The sequence below is a fragment of the Antennarius striatus genome, chromosome 13, assembly GCF_040054535.1.
Source record: "Antennarius striatus isolate MH-2024 chromosome 13, ASM4005453v1, whole genome shotgun sequence".
In the NCBI taxonomy this organism is placed as follows: Eukaryota; Metazoa; Chordata; class Actinopteri; order Lophiiformes; family Antennariidae; genus Antennarius; species Antennarius striatus.
In genome coordinates, this window is record NC_090788.1 from 8,952,863 (window position 1) to 8,969,742 (window position 16,880).

General features: G+C 39.2%; 2 protein-coding genes across 8 annotated transcripts; one reads left to right on the forward strand and one right to left on the reverse strand.

Moving 5' to 3' along the window:
• Window positions 1-356: 356 nt before the first annotated feature.
• Window positions 357-16,864, forward strand: rb1 (retinoblastoma 1). Of its 2 annotated transcripts, XM_068330854.1 has the most exons (28): window positions 357-525; window positions 675-805; window positions 1,183-1,303; window positions 1,601-1,704; window positions 1,890-2,024; window positions 2,114-2,152; window positions 2,289-2,338; window positions 2,560-2,670; window positions 2,949-3,094; window positions 3,934-4,011; window positions 4,906-5,015; window positions 5,102-5,179; window positions 5,628-5,715; window positions 5,816-5,932; window positions 6,022-6,078; window positions 6,192-6,223; window positions 6,375-6,451; window positions 6,574-6,794; window positions 12,691-12,806; window positions 13,040-13,194; window positions 13,291-13,436; window positions 13,572-13,676; window positions 13,773-13,886; window positions 13,997-14,145; window positions 14,259-14,289; window positions 14,397-14,539; window positions 15,306-15,352; window positions 15,483-16,864. In XM_068330854.1, exons 2-28 carry the CDS (start codon window positions 696-698, stop codon window positions 15,545-15,547), a joined length of 2,745 nt encoding a protein of 914 aa, XP_068186955.1. In that variant the 5' UTR covers window positions 357-525; window positions 675-695; the 3' UTR covers window positions 15,548-16,864. The 2 variants fall into 2 exon arrangements, with proteins under 2 accessions (XP_068186955.1, XP_068186956.1); XM_068330855.1 differs by lacking the exons at window positions 357-525; window positions 675-805; window positions 1,183-1,303; ... (1 more) ...; window positions 1,890-2,024; window positions 2,114-2,152 and having other exon boundaries at window positions 2,306-2,381.
• Window positions 6,938-11,463, reverse strand: LOC137605990 (lysophosphatidic acid receptor 6-like). Of its 6 annotated transcripts, none has more exons than XM_068331000.1 (3): window positions 11,186-11,463; window positions 8,572-10,788; window positions 6,938-7,849 (listed from the first exon to the last, which is right to left on the reverse strand). In XM_068331000.1, the coding sequence occupies exon 2, from the start codon at window positions 10,755-10,757 to the stop codon at window positions 9,861-9,863; it is 897 nt and encodes a 298-aa protein (XP_068187101.1). In that variant the 5' UTR covers window positions 10,758-10,788; window positions 11,186-11,463; the 3' UTR covers window positions 6,938-7,849; window positions 8,572-9,860. The 6 variants fall into 6 exon arrangements, with proteins under 6 accessions (XP_068187101.1, XP_068187100.1, XP_068187096.1 ...); XM_068330999.1 differs by having other exon boundaries at window positions 6,938-7,667; window positions 7,792-7,849; window positions 8,903-11,463; XM_068330995.1 differs by having other exon boundaries at window positions 6,938-7,667; window positions 7,792-7,849; window positions 8,572-11,463.
• Window positions 16,865-16,880: the final 16 nt, after the last annotated feature.

Below are 16,880 nucleotides of genomic sequence, written 5' to 3' on the forward strand. Positions count from 1 at the left end.
ATATATATATATATATATATATATATATTTGCATCTGTTATGAGTGTTATAGTCTCTGTGCCTGTTTGCTGAATGTAGCGCAGCTCTAACTCCTTTAAAGACAACAGACTAGCATGTGTCGTGTTACAAATGCATGAGGTTCGGATAAAAACCTCTTGCGATCTGGATTTGAGTCGGGAATTGCCGGCTGCTGAAGCTGATGGAACAAACTCCTCTACATGGCGCGATAAATGCTAATGAACGGATGTTGCGTATATATTTTCCCGCGTTTTCGTTGTGTGCGCTTGGGTTACATGTTTGTGCGGCCTCACGTGATGTCCCTGAACTCGAACGGAACTCCTTTTATTTCTACAAAGGGTTTACAGTGAATACAAACACCTAAACTGGTAAGCTCATATTAGCAACGTATATTACTGTCACAAAACTCAATGGAACTGTCGGTTTAAACGGGGATGAAGACACTGTCAGCTCAGGACGCTTAAAGGCTGCTGCACCGGCTTCACTTGGGCTCCGCCGGATACTCTGGTACTACAAAACGAACGCACACTTTCCCATGATTTCAGGAAGTCGTTATTGAGGATGCGGAACTGTTACAGTGGGCTTTAAACTTAGAAAACGGAGTTTATACCCGCAAAAGCAATTTGTAATTTTTTACTGACATATTTTCCCGTTAGGTAAGTAAACCTAATACCGAGATGCGACCCAAAAAGCGTAACTCTGGGACGACACAAAGCAAGGAGCTGAAGCCCAGTCCTGGGGGTGCCTCTCCGGACAAGAAAGAGAGCCAAGAGTTATCTGTCAAAAAGTAAGATGATTAAAGTTCCCTTATTCACGACTTAGCATTATAATAGTTGCTTGGTAAGTAGTTGTCTAATCTGCAAGAATGTTTACAGCGTGGCTTGGTTGTGCAGGTCTTTTGCTCTTGCTATCGAAGCTGACTTGCTAATCGGTGCAAACGACTTTAGGCCTATATGTAGAGCTAATGTTCTATTTTAAATGTTTCAACCCTTCGCACGTAGCCGAGTGTACCGAGCAGAGTGACGTTTACACAGTAAAGCGACCTTTGTACTTCAGCAAGGGAAGCGCAGCACTTGGAGTCTGTCATGTGTTCCACTTGTTTTGATGCACTAGACTAGAACATTTGGTTCTCCGTTGTGTTGACTCACGGTCTCCATCATCTAGACACAGAGACAAGGATGCTGAGTTTGTGACACTGTGCAAAAGCCTTCATGTGACTGACCTGGTGTGTGACCATGCCTGGAAGTTGTGGAAATCTGTTCAAGACTCAATGGAGGAGGTCCTTGTATGTATTGTATTGTTGTTGTTTTTTTCCCAAATCTGCTAAAGACTACAGTGCAGATTATTATTTTGAACATTTATGGCTAAACTGTTGTCAATCAACTGTGTCAATCAACACATTAGATAACATTTCAGCATTTTCTCATTTCACAATCCAATATTTAGATTTCAGAAAAGAAAAATATTGCAAAATCAGTTTTTCCAATACGTAGCTCTCATGAGTGTGTCATAGCGTAGATTATTAGCCGTGTTATTATAATGTATTTAGTAGTTTTGATTGTTTTTTTTAATTTCGTCTCAGGACAATCAGAAAAGGTTGTGGGGGGCTTGTCTGTTTGTATCAGCGACAGACATGGATGTTGCTTGTTTCACTTTGACTGAGGTTCTGAAAGCAGTTTCTCTGAAGTAAGTATGTGTCAATTATGAAGGATTCTCAGTGCTTTTAAAATGAATTCATGTTTTAGCAGTCATTGAAGAAGTCCAAATGCATATCATTATGCTAACGATAGATTGTATGTTTTGATGGTCCCATAAAAAAATTGATTATTTAATTTTATAAAATGTGTTTTCTACCTTTTTCTTTTTTAAAGTGTGAAGCAGTTTTTAGCTCTTGTGAGGAAGCTGGATGTGAATTTGGACACTATAAGCACCAAAGTGAATTCAGCTCTGACACAGCTGGAGAAGAAGTATGACGTGACTCTGGCTCTTTACCAGAGGTTTGAGAAGTGAGTTAACACACTGATAAAGACGCTTAATTAATGTGGAACTGTTTACTGCAAAATTAGAACTGATAGTAATGTTTGTTTTGTTTCAGAACATGCAAGAAGATCTTTGCTTTGGTTTCTGATACTGAGTAAGTTTTTAAAAAATGTACCAGATAATAGTAGAATAGATGAATAGTTGTCCTTGTGTTGCACTTTTATAGTCTTTTGTGATTCTTTTATTTTGATAAAACATGTGATGATTGTTTATTAATGCTTTTTTTCAAGGGAAAGGAAGACCATTCAAAGCTGCTGGACAATGTTTCTTTTAGCCAGGGGTAGGTTAAGCCTTTAAACAAAGCAGCAACAACAACAACAAAAGTAGGTCAAGCTGTCACACATGATGGGCTGTCTTCTTTCCATCCTTCCTTCTGCCTTCGCGAAGGCAGAAGGAAGGATGGAAAGAGTTTACGTGGATTGGAAAGTGTTTGTTCCTATGTTTCTGTTGTTTCACATTCACAGCAGTTGAATAATAATGATTCATCTCTGCCATCTGCAGGAAGGGCCTTGCAGATGGAGGATGACCTGGTCATATCGTTCCAGTTACTTCTCTGTACACTGGAATTCTGCATCAAGCGATGTCCTCCAGACCTCTTGCAACCTCTTTACAGTAAGTTTCAGTGCCAGACTATCCACCTCTGTCTTTAGTTAATACTCTTTTCAAACTTTTCATTGTTCAAAGAATTAATTTTTTAAAAGTGAAGTTCTTGTGAATTTGGATTTTATCTATGAACACTATGAATAAGGTATTGTGTAATATCTGTTCAATATATATTCCTGCCATGAAAAAAATGTATATTAGGTGAGGCATTCAGTGTCATTAAATGATTTCATGTTTGTGGCGATTCATAACATACAAGTTAACCTCTTCAGTGTGATTTCTCTCAGAATCAGCTATCAGCAAAGTTCAGAGCCCCCCAACAAGAACATCTCGTCGTAACCAAAGTAAAGCCAAATCGCGACCTCCAGAGCCAGAAGTGGACTTACAACTTCTTAAAACCTTGTGCCAAGAGAATGAATGCAATGCAGAAGAGGTATGAACCTTTGTCTTTGTATATGTACACTTCCTGTCACACGCAGTAAGATTTAATTGGACCACCTTTGGCTTTGATATCAGCACATAAATATGTTACAAAAAAACTATTGATAGAATACTAATGTGGTTAGCTCACCTCATTTTTGAACACATAACGTTGATGAAGTTTGACCTGAACAACCAAAGCTAACATGCAGCAGGTAGCTCTGTTACTTCACAGCAAGAATGTCCTGATTTTAATTCCACCTGGAGTTTTTCTTTAAAGACTTTGAACGTTCTCCCTTGAAAGGTCCTCTCTGGGTTTTCCAGCTTCCTTCCACCACCAATTTAGACAAATTATGTGTAGTTGTGAGTGTGAATGGTTGTTTGTATTTTGTGAGCTGTGGCCCTACGATGAACTGGCATCTCATCCAGGATGTAGCCCATCTCTCATTCAGGTGGGATAGGCTCCAGCAGACCCGTGACCTGTAACTTTGGATTTATGATTAGACAATGACTTTCGTTCAAAAGATGAACGAATGAATGTATGAATGAATGTACGAATGAATGAACTGAAGCTAACCCAGATCATAGCACTGCCCCCTCAAGCTGGTACAGTCGGCATGAGGTATGATGGATGCATCACTTTATGGGCCTCGTTGATCCTGATGCACCCCTCAGGAAGGACAGAGTAAATCTGGGCACCTCGTGACCATTTACATTCATTTTGATAATTTTTTGTATTTGTTTTTTTCCTGGCACTGAATTACCCTCAGCTAACAAATGAATTTAATCCCTCCTCCCTCCGAGCAGTTTGCTCTGTTCTCCCGCTCATTTGTCCACTAATTGTGTTTTCAGGTGAAGAACGTATACCAGACTAGTTTCTCAGCGTTCATGGAATCCCTGGATCTTTCAAAATCGCCAGATTTTCCTCCGGTACGAGTCCCACATCTGTTGTTCTGTTTGTCTTCCAATATGTTGTGGTCATTGTTCTAACATGTTAGCGTTGAAAGTCTGTGGCTTTGCTTGCAATTCATGCATGTTTGTGTTCACACATATGGTCTCAGGAAAATGTGTGGAAAGGATCTTTTTTATTGTATCAGGGTGATACGGCACAGAGACAGGATGCTACTGTTTGCTGAAGGACACTGAACATATTTGTTTTATTGTTGCATTATCCCAGCAACAGACAGGTAGAGTGCAGCATTGGCTGAAAATAATATGTGTTTCACCCTATTAATTGGTCCTATTAATCATTTTTGTTATTTGCCTAACTTACAGTACAGCTCAAATGTCTGTGATGCTAGCTGTTGTCCTAATCTGATCGGAAACAAACTGAGTTTTAAGTAGTTTTTAAAAACATTTTTTTTACTTTGTATCGAAATATTTATGTTTGATGCTCACACTGATTAGAAGCATTTAAGAACAGACTAAAATTGGTAAGTGCTGCTCTAGCAATTAGGATCTTGCATCAAAACATACAGTTGAATTTATATTGGTTGAACTCGGACAGTCAGCAGTTTAAGGGGGCTTCATGGCTCACATCTAGTTTTATTTTTTTCAAATTTAGTTCTGGTAATGTAATTAGTAATTAGTTATGGTTATGGTTAGTAATTAGTTTTGGTAATGTAAATGTTTCTTGTACAATGCACCAATAATGTTCATTCAAAATAAGCATGAGAGGCTTTTGATTTAGTTATTTATCACTTTTGAAATACGTTAAATAACAGGTTAATTAGAGTACTCTTCAATCGCCTGATTTTTTTAATTCTTGTTATTAATTTGGGCTACTTAACTATTCGTAACTTCACACTTTGATTTTCACCACAGGGGAAGGACCTCAACCAACAGTACGAAGAGCATTACCTCAAGAGCAGAGACTTAGATGGACGGCTGTTTTTCGAAGAAGATGCGACTGTTCTCCTGCCAAAAATTGAGATGTAATTTCTTTTTTGCTTACTTGATGTAGAATTTAAATGAATGGATCATGACGTTACTGATGCATTGAATCATTTTCTTCATTTAGATCACAGGTGGAGAGAACGCCAAAGAAGAACCAAGCAGATGAAGATGCTGTGCTCATCCCTCCCCAGACTCCAATCAGGTTAGCGTTAGCTGTCTCAAATCTACCTGTGTTTACCCAAAGGGAGGAGGACTAAGTTCTCATGTTGGCTTCCAACAGAACCTTTTTTACTTTTGTGCAGTTTCAAAGTCATTCTAGTATTTTGGCTCTTTTAGCAGTCACATGGTGCATTACGGATCTACAGCAAGGTAATGAAAAATAAAGAAATACGTACGTACAGTGTTACAATTGACAGTCAGATGCAAAAGTACCAAAAACCTTTAAATTGCTAACTTTAACATGGTAAATTTTTAACTTTTACTTTTTTTCATATGTGCAAATTATGTTCAGACATGTACATGCTTAATTGTTCTTTTGTCACAATTAAGCACGTAAAAAACTCAAGTTATGACATAATAACTGTACTATATGTGTCTTTGGATTTGTTCCTCAACACTTTTTGATTTGTGTTTGTTCTTTGTCCCATCAGAGCCGCCATGAACTCCATTCAGCAGCTGAGAGGTGATCTCACTTCCAGTGGTGACCAACCGTCTACTAACCTGGCCACATATTTTAAAGTATGTCTCTGATATGGCCACTAATGATGGAACTATTAATGGAACAGACTCTTATTACCGTAAATCAATGTATTTTTTATTTGCTCTGCCTTGAAATCAGAATTGCACAGTGGACCCGACACAGGACATGCTGAAGCGTCTGGAGACACTTGGACAGGCGTTCAGCCAGAGGTTCGGTCAGGCAGTGGGACCTCGCTGTGTCATTCTGGGCAGGCAGGTATGAAGCAGTACCCGAGGGCGACGAGCAAGAACGGCAATCTCTCATGAAATACTTGAACTGACACGTATATTTCTCTCATCTCCCAGCGATTTACTCTTGGTGTCAAGTTATATTACAAAGTCATGGAGGCAATGTTGAAATCGGTGAGTTGTTTGAATTAACTTTTTATTTTTATTAGCTGTAGATTGCACACCATATCTGAAGAGATATGTTGATGTTGAATTTCTTTCTCATTCATTTGTATTTCATTTTGTAGGAGGAGAAGCGACTGTCTGTGCAAAATTTCAGGTGTGTTTTTTAAAACTTTAATTACATCTTTGGGGAGTTATGAAGCTACTAAGTTGTCTGGTTTGTATTTGTTTGTAAATGTTTGCTTTTTTAGTTTGAATCTTAATCGAAGTGTCACATGACTTGAACAGTGATTTCATTCCCTTGACAGTAAACTCCTCAATGATTCTACTTTCCACACGTCACTTCTGGCCTGTGCCTTGGAGGTGGTCATGGCGACATATGGAGGTTTGTTTATTCAATAACACATGCATGTCCCTGCTAAATCTTAAATAGCTCTATATCTATAAATGTTGCCTCCATTTGGAGATGTGTAGTAAGTTGTGATAATGTTTGTTCTTCATGATTAGAGAGCAGTTTTAAAACTGGCGGATACAACCATGGTGGGTGTGGCACCTCTGAAAAGAATGTGTGTTTTCCCTGGATACTGGATGTGGTCAACCTGGCTGCGTTTGACTTCTACAAAGTCATCGAGAGCTTCATCAAGGCCGACCCCACTTTAAATAAAGATATCGTCAAACACTTGGAGGCCTGCGAGAACCTCATCATGGAGAGGATTGCATGGAGGACGGTCAGTTTTATCTCCCTTTACTATAATAATATGTTGCTGAATTTCAGTTAGGATTCATGCTTTCCAAAAAGGCACAAGACGCTGTAAATTTATCCATTTATTGGTTGAAGACAAGTATTTGTTTATATATATATTATAATCTCAACATTCACTGCATGAAAACAATGTCACAAGGATGGTCCAGATGTGCTGCTCTCGTCTGGGCCTTAAACAAAGCACACAAAACCTGTTGTGTGATATTCGGCTTAATCTCCAAGCACATTAGAGTCCAGGTAAATAGAATGGAGCCATCCGGTCCACGTTGAAGCAACATGATCCTACAACTTTAGAAGGAGCTTCAACTTTTTTGATGGGACACAGTCTTTTAAAATGAAAGGTGCTTCTGTGAGTCTCAAACCCTAAAAGTCTCTTCTGAATTGACTTCGGCTAAACCATACAGGAACCTTGGACCACTGGAGTATTGGTTCTTTACCTTTGACTCTGGTTGATTTGACTCCCAGAGCAACGTGTCCTTTTCACACCTACCACCCATATAGGCCTTGGTGAGGCTACAATATTTCGGCAGTCCCACATGTGTCAGGGTGTGTCCCAGTGGATTTAAGTGGTATGACTCATCCACAGCAGTGGGCATTGTGTGCCACACTAGGAGCCCAACTGGAAGTGTCACTGGTCTTGGAGGATATGCCTTTCACGCTCTGGTGCTTGTGACAGATTTTCAGGTGTAGAGATTGCAAACACGAGTCAGCAGCTGACAGGCTGACATTGTAAATGGTTGCATTGTTAGTGGTGCAGGCTGATAAATACAGCCTGAGCTGGTTCAGCCAATCCAGCAGGAGGATGATGTGTACGCTGCTTCTGTTGAAGTAGTACAACCTGTGCCAAATAGAACTCAATTAAGTCTAAATTTCTGTTTTATGGAATGTAAATTTGTAAATGCACTGTGAACGCTAACGTAGCAGAATATTGGAAAAGCAAGGAGACGGATGAATACTGTCACCAGAGTTTGACTGCAGCTTCCTGCTCTCGTAAAACTCACAAACATTTGGATTCATTACCTGTAGAGAGGGGAAGAAGTGACAGCAATGAATGCATGTTTACACAGTGAAGCTGATAGAGCTGTTCTTTCATTCAGACAGTCCCAACGTGTTAATCTGTGTTTAAGCTGTATCTTAAACAGTCCCCTGATAATGTTTTTTAAATTATCAGTAACACTATTTGATTAGACATTCATAATTTTTTCTTCAGCTGTTTTCCTATTTCCTAACATTATATTTGAGCTGCTCCTGTTTGGTTATCTGATAACACCTTATGTGTAATTTGTAGTTTTCTCCAGTTACAGTATCACCCCTCTCTGTCTAAGGAGTGTGTTAATGCTGGACATTGTCAGTTGCAAACCATGTCAAAACTTTGGGACTTGTGAACCCAGCGTATTACAGTCATAATCTTTCTTTTATTTGGTTTATCTGTAAAAGTTTATGGCTGCTGGTAAAAATAACCGACATGAGTTTTGGAGTTAATCATTGCCTCAGGAATCAGAAGAACGGCTGTTCACATAAAACAACGCTTCTTAGTATCGGCACTCTGAGAGGATAGCAAGTCAGTGGAGATTTTTGTTCATGGGTAGAAGAGCAGTTTTTGACTAATCTGAACCAAAAGGGTAATTTAACACAGTTTAATCTTGAGCTTGAATTTAAATAGCAAATAAAGGACACAACCAGTCTTCATCACATAATTGTTAAAATGTATTTCCCTGTGAACAGAAAAACATAAACCTTACCTTCAATTTACAGATGGAAAGACAATCACCCACAAAGAATCACCCACTTCATCTCACACTAAATGATAGGAACAGTATGATCTGTTTAGCATATTAGCTTTGAGTCAAAAAGACTTTGATCTGGCTTGCAAAACCACAGCTGCATCCTGAATGTTTTCCGTCGTACATCTCCGTGTACAGAATCAGACCATGTAAAATAAGACTTTAGAAGCTAGTTGCATATGTCTTATTATTTATAACACAAGGTTCTACTCTTGTCATCTGCCTGACCCATCCCAAGATTACTGCAACCACCATTGTGCTCTTGGCATGTTGTCGCTCGTCTGCTTACGTTTCACAATCTTTCCCATCAGTGATAATTCTCCTCTTGTCAGTGCAGACCCTGAAGCGAAGCCTCTCAGCAACAGGAATGCAGAATGCAGCTCCAGCTTGTAGCACACCGTTTGTTTTCAGGATGAGACAAATATTTCAGCTGCACCGTATTCCATTTACACTCTGCCTTTTATTACACAGATAGTAGTTAACGTGGCTTACACTTCCTGTCCGATTCCCACCAGATTTCAGGAACTTCTAATATTCAGTGTAAATAGAGTTTTGGATTTATCCTTGTGTAATCCAGTATCATTTGGAGGTTTTACACAATCCGTACTGCAGTTGTGTTTAAACACACAATAAAGAGAGTGGCACATGAACAGTTCACACCTCACCAAGGCCTCTTTGTATCAGTGAGTAATTTCAAACTTGAAAACCTTGTTAAGTCAATATTGCTTTTATTCACTGTCAATAAATGGAGTAAAAGCTGTAATATCTCATGCTTGCTATAAAGTGCTTTAAAGCCTTGGTGAGGCTACAACTAAAAAACTGCCAGCGCGACATTTAAAAGAGTTGTAATACTGGTTGAGCATTTCCAAAGCACACAGACTGCCCTGAGGCACACGGCTACAATTACCCATGAACAAAAAAAGCTAATAATGTGACTTACATATCTGTCATTTCCTCCGATGAGTGTTACAAACTAATTCAACATTCTCAACATATGTGTTGTAAATTGTCACCCTGATAAAGAAGGCAACATGTTCCAAACATTTCCTTTGACTCGTTGCTGCTATTGACTGAAGAGCGATCCGTTCAAGAGTCTTTGAAGCAGATGATCCAATATCTCCTTAGTAACTTTTGGGTATTATAGTCTTTACAGCCACTCTGCTTCCACCCTACATTCTTTTAGTTCAAGTCCAAGTTTTCAAGAATACTCACTCAACTCTTTATTGTGTCATATACATAAGTTCACATTAGATTGTTGACTCGTGAAATGTTTTGGATCTTGATGTTCTTTGAGTCTGAAGTTTGGGTGTTGAATGTGGAGTGCTTTGCGTGCTGTCCATCTGCATCCTGTCGGACACCTTGGAACCGTTGTACCATACTGTGGACTTGCGTTTGATGGAGCTCTGAATGGTTTCAGAGGTGAAGTAGTAAATGACCGGGTCAAAACAGCAGTTGGTCACTGCTATACATAGAGCAATGGGGTAGATGGTTCTGACCACATGTTCAGCATCGCATCCCTGTAGGATATTGGAGCGAACCAGGGCATAAAACATGAGGTTGACATTGTATGGAATGAAACAGAAGCAGAAAATAATCAGATGCACGATGATCATCCTTAAGATCTTTGTCTTGTTGAGGTTCCCTCCTCGATTGAGAGTTTGAGGATTCCTCAGTGTCCGTAACACCATCATGGAGCAGAAGACATTGAGCATCAATGGGATGATGAAGCCCACCGTCTCAATGAATACCACCACCTTGGAGAGCTCAGCCTTCCACTGTTTTTTGGAATAGTTTTCAAAGCAGAAATTTGCAGAGGAGTTGGCATTTTTGGGTGAAGTGGTATCCAATAAGAACCCAGTGGGTATACTTCCTGAAAGAACCATCACCCAAACCATGCAGCAGGCAAGTTTGGCATTCCTCTTTGTCCGAATAGCTTGGGAACGGAAAGGGTGGACAATGGCTAGGAAACGATCAACACTGATGCACGTGAGGAAGAGGATGCTTCCATACATGTTGGTGTAGAACAAAGCCACAGAGATCTTGCAGAGCACACTTCCAAATAGCCATTCCTGTTTAATGAAGTAAACAATCCGAAAAGGCAGGCTGAGAACGAAGAGAGAGTCTGAAACCACCAGGTTTATCATGTAGGTCGTGGTTTCGTTTCGCAGCTTCAGCCTGCAGGCAAAAATGTAAACCGCCATCATGTTGAAGACAAGTCCGATTACAAACACCAGGCTGAAGACCGAGCTGTACAAAGGGTACTTGAATTCATCGCTCTTGTTGCAGTTAATGTGATATTGAGTGGAGGCTAGTGTGCTGCTGTTATCTATTTCTGTTGAGTTATTATTCATTTTTATGATAACTCACAAGACTGTGATATTTTCTAGAGTGAAAAACAAGACTTTCATTAAAAATTTTATCTTCTTAAACCAATCAATTACAATTGACAGGTAACATTTTAAATTAGTTTCTGTGGGGGGGCGTGAAGCATCCTTGAATACTAGATCTCAGTTTCCATGGTTTTTTGTAATGAAATGATAACATGGAACATAACAGCAACTTTACAAAATACCTGTATTAGTAGTATTCAGTGGAATTTACATCAATATTCTGATGGTGGCTGTCCTATTCTTCCGATAATCCTCATTAAAGGGAAATCTTTCCCGGTGTATCCCGCTGAAATGCCTTTTAATGGTCTTGGTCCTCAGCTCTGTGGACCGAGTGTTTTTTTCTTTCTGTTGTCGTCGTGCCTGCTCCTGAAGCCTCCCTCAGGGGACATGGTGATCGTTACTGTCATGCTCCACAAGTTTTCCTCTCCTTCTGGCTTTACATCAGAAAGCACATCACAGAACAAATGTCAGACACTCCAGCACAAAGAACCCGTGAGAGTACAAAGGGAGGAGCCTCCTTTGGGGCCAGAGTCCTCCCATTGCTCATTTGTTTTTTTTCCCCTTATCAGAAATTTGAATGAGTCTCTATCAACAATGGGTGTGGCCCATAGTACTTTTGTTTTAAACTACAAACCAACCAGAGGGTTTCTCTCATCTGGATTGCTGTCGGTTTTGTCCCCCAAAAAGAGAACAGTGTCTTGGATGTCTGTGTTGAATCAAGTCAACTGCACTTGTAGAGAAACCTAGAAGACATTATTAACCTATCATCTAAGAGGTTTCTTCAGTTCATGGTACATGAACATTGAACATTTTCTTTAATATCCATCCATCCACTATTCCTTTCCATCCATCCTATTTTATTTTTTTTATGAGAGGGGATACCTTTGGGAATGTAAATGTGAATTTAAGAATTACAAGTGAACAAAAGTTCTCCATGTAGTGACTTTACCACACCTAATAAAGCACTGTGCCCATAATATTATTAGAACAATCAAATACCGGGGACACTTTTCAGATATGTCCGTTGCAACAGTCAGGCAATAACGTATGACGCAAAGAATGTGTGAATAGCAAGTCAGTGCCTGCTGTCACGGTGCAAAGTGCTAAGTAAGAAACCACACCCACTTGTGTGTGTGTGTGTGTGTGTGTGTGTGTGTGTGTGTGTGTGTGTGTGTGTGTGTGTGTGTGTGAGAGAGAGAGGTATAACTCCATAGTTTGTAAAATACAGTTTGTATTAAACTGTATTTTTTAGTTCATGTTATTATTTTTGAGTTCACTTTATTATGTTGTCCAATAACTTGGTGATTTTAGTCCTTTATATGACTTTTATTTTCTCTGTCAGGAACAAAGTACACTATAGACCAAACCCATAAATGCAGTTATTTCCCTTACTGTTTCTGCTTTCTGTGGTTTCTTCACATCAGCACAGCATATCCGTTACTCAGATCAGATGAAATGTTGTTCAGCGCAGCAAGACCCGCAGTGGCAGGATTAGAGTTTTAGCATTTGATTTTACTAAGACTCAGACACTGATTGGCTGTAAATATATATTTAACACCAATCTTATAAGCTTGGTTTTTCTTTTTTTCCCAAAATCGCATTAATTTGAACTCAAGTCAATTGAATGGATTCTCAAAATAATTTAAATGTACTGTAAGGATAAATGTGTGTGTCTGTGTCCCTGCAGGGTTCTCCCCTCTTTGAACTGCTGAAACAGGAACGTGAGAGTGGAGCTGCAGAGCAGGTGGAGACTCCGGCCAGTTTCAGTCAACCATTACAACACAACCACACCGCAGCCGACCTGTGAGTTCTCCCATTGTCACACCTTTGTCTTTGGGTTGCATTCATATAACGGCTAAGAGACCTGCTTACATTCCTGAAAAACTTTAATTATGTTATTGCTGAACCAACTGAAAGTTGGTAATTTTCTTTTCTTGTACCTTCTTTTTTGTACATTTGTCTTCTTTGACATTTTCTTTACTTTCTGATTTAGTCGGTTTCTTTTTTCTAATTCTGTTTCTCCATTGCTGTTGCAGATATCTGTCTCCCATGCGTCCGGGTGTTCGTACCTTGCCTCCAGACTCCCCGGCCACGCCAAGCTCCCAAGCATCTGTCCAGCCTCCGGCCCAAACAGCCAATCAGAGCCCTCGGTTCCCGAAGTCCAACTCTCTCAGCCTCTTCTATAAGAAATGTAAAACATAGCTCAGACCTCACACAGAGTGTGCTTTCAATCTGTGTAGATTGCGTTTTGGTTTTGTGACAATCAAATAAAATCCTGTCTTTCCAGTGTATCGCCTGGCCTACACAAGGCTGAAGATACTTTGCTCCTATCTGCTGTCCGCCCACCCTGAACTTGAGCCCATCATATGGACTTTGTTCCAGCATACTCTGCAGCATGAGCACGAGCTGATGAGGGACCGTCACCTCGATCAGGTAGTCCTTCTTTCATTTGCCCGTCCTCCTGCTGTTTTTTACTCACACAGAACCATTTGCTCTCTTGTTTTTTTTGACATTTTTTTCCTTGTATTTACTAGTTTCTTCTAGTAATGCTTTATGTTGCTCTTGTAGTTGATGATGTCAGCCATGTATGCCATATGTAAGGTGAAGAGTGTTGATCTGCGCTTCAAGATCATCGTCTCAGCGTACAAGAACATGCCCAATACCAACCAGGAGGTGATGTCTTTTAAAATTTAATTGCTGTTGTAATTACACATAGTGTAACAGTATACCATAAACTTATTTCAATATTTGTCTTTCTCTTCCATGCAGACCTTTAAGCATGTGTTGATCACTGAGGGCCACTATGACTCCATCATTGTCTTCTATAATCAAGTTTTTATGCAGAAGCTGAAAACAAACATCCTGCAGTATGCATCTACCAGGGTAAGAAACCTCCCCAGGAAAGATCTACAGTTTCAATTTAACAGGACACACAATCAGATAAGTTTTCTTGCATATGATGTCCACTAGTAGTCACTGTTGTGTCTTTACAGCCACCTCAGCTTTCTCCGATACCACAAATACCACGCAGCCCCTATAAGTTCCCCAATTCACCTCTGCGTGTGCCTGGGAGCAACAACGTCTACATCTCCCCGATGAAAAGTCCACGCATGTCCCCGGGTATCATGACTCCTCGCTCAAGGTCAGTTCAAGGCACAGTGTTGTTCTCCTTGGAGAGCTTGTTGATTAAAAAAGTGCAGAGATACAATGTTTATGACTAACAAACTTTTGTGTGTCTCTTTTTTTTTTTTTAAGAATGCTGGTATCAATCGGTGAATCCTTTGGGGTACGAGACTTTTCTAATAAGGCTAACCTTTGTTTAACAAGTGTAAGGCAACAATCCTTTGTTTTTCCCAGAGTCACTCATTGTTTGCTGCTTTGTTTTATTTGCAGCTGTCTAATCGCTTCCAGAAGATCAACCAGATGGTCAACAGCAGTGAACGCTCCTTCAAGAGGACTCTGGATATGGGCTCCCCTCCAAAACCTCTGAAGAGGTTGCGCTTCGATGTGGACGGGCAAGACGAAGCTGATGGCAGGTCGGTCACAAATTATTATAAATCTGGAGTCTAAAATCTGAAGTCATGGGGCGGCAGTGTGGCGGTAGAGCGGGTCGTCCAATGTTCCAAGATCGGCAGTTCGATTCCCGCTCCTGCCCAAAAACACCTGGAGTGTTAGCTGACAGTGGGAGGTGTCAGTTTACCTCCGGAGCACTGCCGAGGTGTCCTTGAGCAACGCACTGTCCTCTTTACAAGTTGCTCATTTGGGCGCGCCAAGAAGAAGTTGCCCGCCACTCTACCTCCCCCTGAATGCGTACAGACCCCCTGTGTGTATTTGTGTGTTCAGGGCCTGTACACACATATACTGTATATGTATGTTTCAACCAACTAGAGTGTGCCACTAATTTCCCATCGGGGATTAAATCAGTATATATAAAAAAAAACCCCAAAAAACAAGTTCACTCAAACTTGTATTGTCGTGTCAAGACCTATGTGATGCCTTAACCAGTCAACTTCATAACTGGAATTTTGGACTTCAAAAAAATTGTTCAGTTCCACTTTAACTATAATCAAATACCTTTTATTTTTACACATTTGTTCAAGAGTTATCGAGTTTCTTATGAAGTTGAAGATGGCTCGCTTCACAGGTTGCAGTATTTTCTTCAGGGTTGAAGGGGTTTGTCAGGCAAATAGCTTTCATTATAGATGGATTTTGAAAAAATACTGTTTGTTCACCTATAATATAAACATATCCAGCTGTTTTTTTGTATTTCAATTAAATCACTTTAAATATTTGAATTTACAGCAAATCAAACGGAGATTCCACTCTAATACAGAGGCTTACAGAGATGAGTAAGTAACTTTTTTTTTTATTCAGTTCCATTAATGCCTTCGGAGAGTCTCAGTTCTTCTCCATGTGTTTTTAATCTCATGTGTCTGTAAATGTTACCTGAAACATTTATGATTTTTATTCCTGATGCAGGCTCCACTCGGAGTCGTATGCAGGAGCAGAAGATGAAGGAGGATGTAGAATCAAGGAAAGAGTGACTCTGGCCTACTGAACTGACCTGCACTGTTTATCAGAATGTGGACATTACTTTTTGTTCACACACATTACGAAACATTACGTTTTTTTGTGTGTTTAGTCTTGAATTTTAGTTTGTATTTAACTTTGAGTGAGGAGTAGTCTCTGAATATAGGGAATCTTCTCCTATTTTGTTGTTGGCCTGTGTTTTCACTGAATGATGATTCACGTTATTTCATTTCATTTCAGTTTTGACTGGTTGGACACTAGGTTTGCTTTTTTTAACTGATAATTTGACTGATACTTTGTGTTGGCATATAAGGAATCATTTTCATTCATGAAAGTTTTCAATTAAGAGTACTGTTGTGATTTGTTGCTGGATGTCTTGATAATAATTGTCTTACTACCATCGAGACCCTTTATGTCTTTATTTTTTGAAAGCTCGTTTTAAATTTTTATTTCTTTTATTTCAATTATGATTATGAACATTTTAAGGTCTTTTGTCATGGTTGCTGTTCTCATAAGGGTCAAGTATCAGTCTCAGAAGGAAATTAGTAGTCCTTCCCAGGTAGTTGCTTTACTTTATGACTTTCCCAAGACTTTATGATGTCTTGGGAAAGTTCAGTTTGTGGTATAAGAACTGCAAAAATTAAGAACAAATACACTTTGAAGGAAAATTCTACATGATTTGCACCAAAGCAAATTTTGTGTACTCTCAAAGTATTTAGTTACAGGTAATGCTTCTCTTTGTAATGTATATATAGTTTTATAGTAACTTGTGTTTTACTTTTCGGCCATTAAGAAAAAACATCTACTTTGTACGTTAAATACAAAAATACAAACTTAATTTTTTGACTAAAGGAAATTTTCCATTACAATGAAAGATTTAGTGACACATTTTTTGTGGTAACAGGAGAACAAATTGTAGGGACAAATAAAGACTACATAGAACGTAACGTATGAATATGTGAGCTTCACTTCAGAAAATGATACACAAAATATAGTATAGCTAAAAATATGTCAAGAGTTTATATCAAAATGTGTTTATATTGTACTTTGCTTGAATAGTTGAAAGAAAAGTCTCCATAGTAAATATTACTTTTGAAAATTTTAGTTTGATTTTGTAATTCTTTGCATAGATGTCAGATGACTTTCTCAGACAAAGCTGGAATACAGGATAAACTTCCTGATGGCTTCTTGCTTTCAAGTACTTGTTAATACAGAATGTACTGTTTCAGTTTCATGCACCATTTGATCTTAGGTTTGCTTTTTGGTCTGCAGAGAATATTTGAGATTGTTATGTTAACATGCTTTTGAGAAAAAATACAATTTGAATAGATTTTTGGTTTGTTTTCT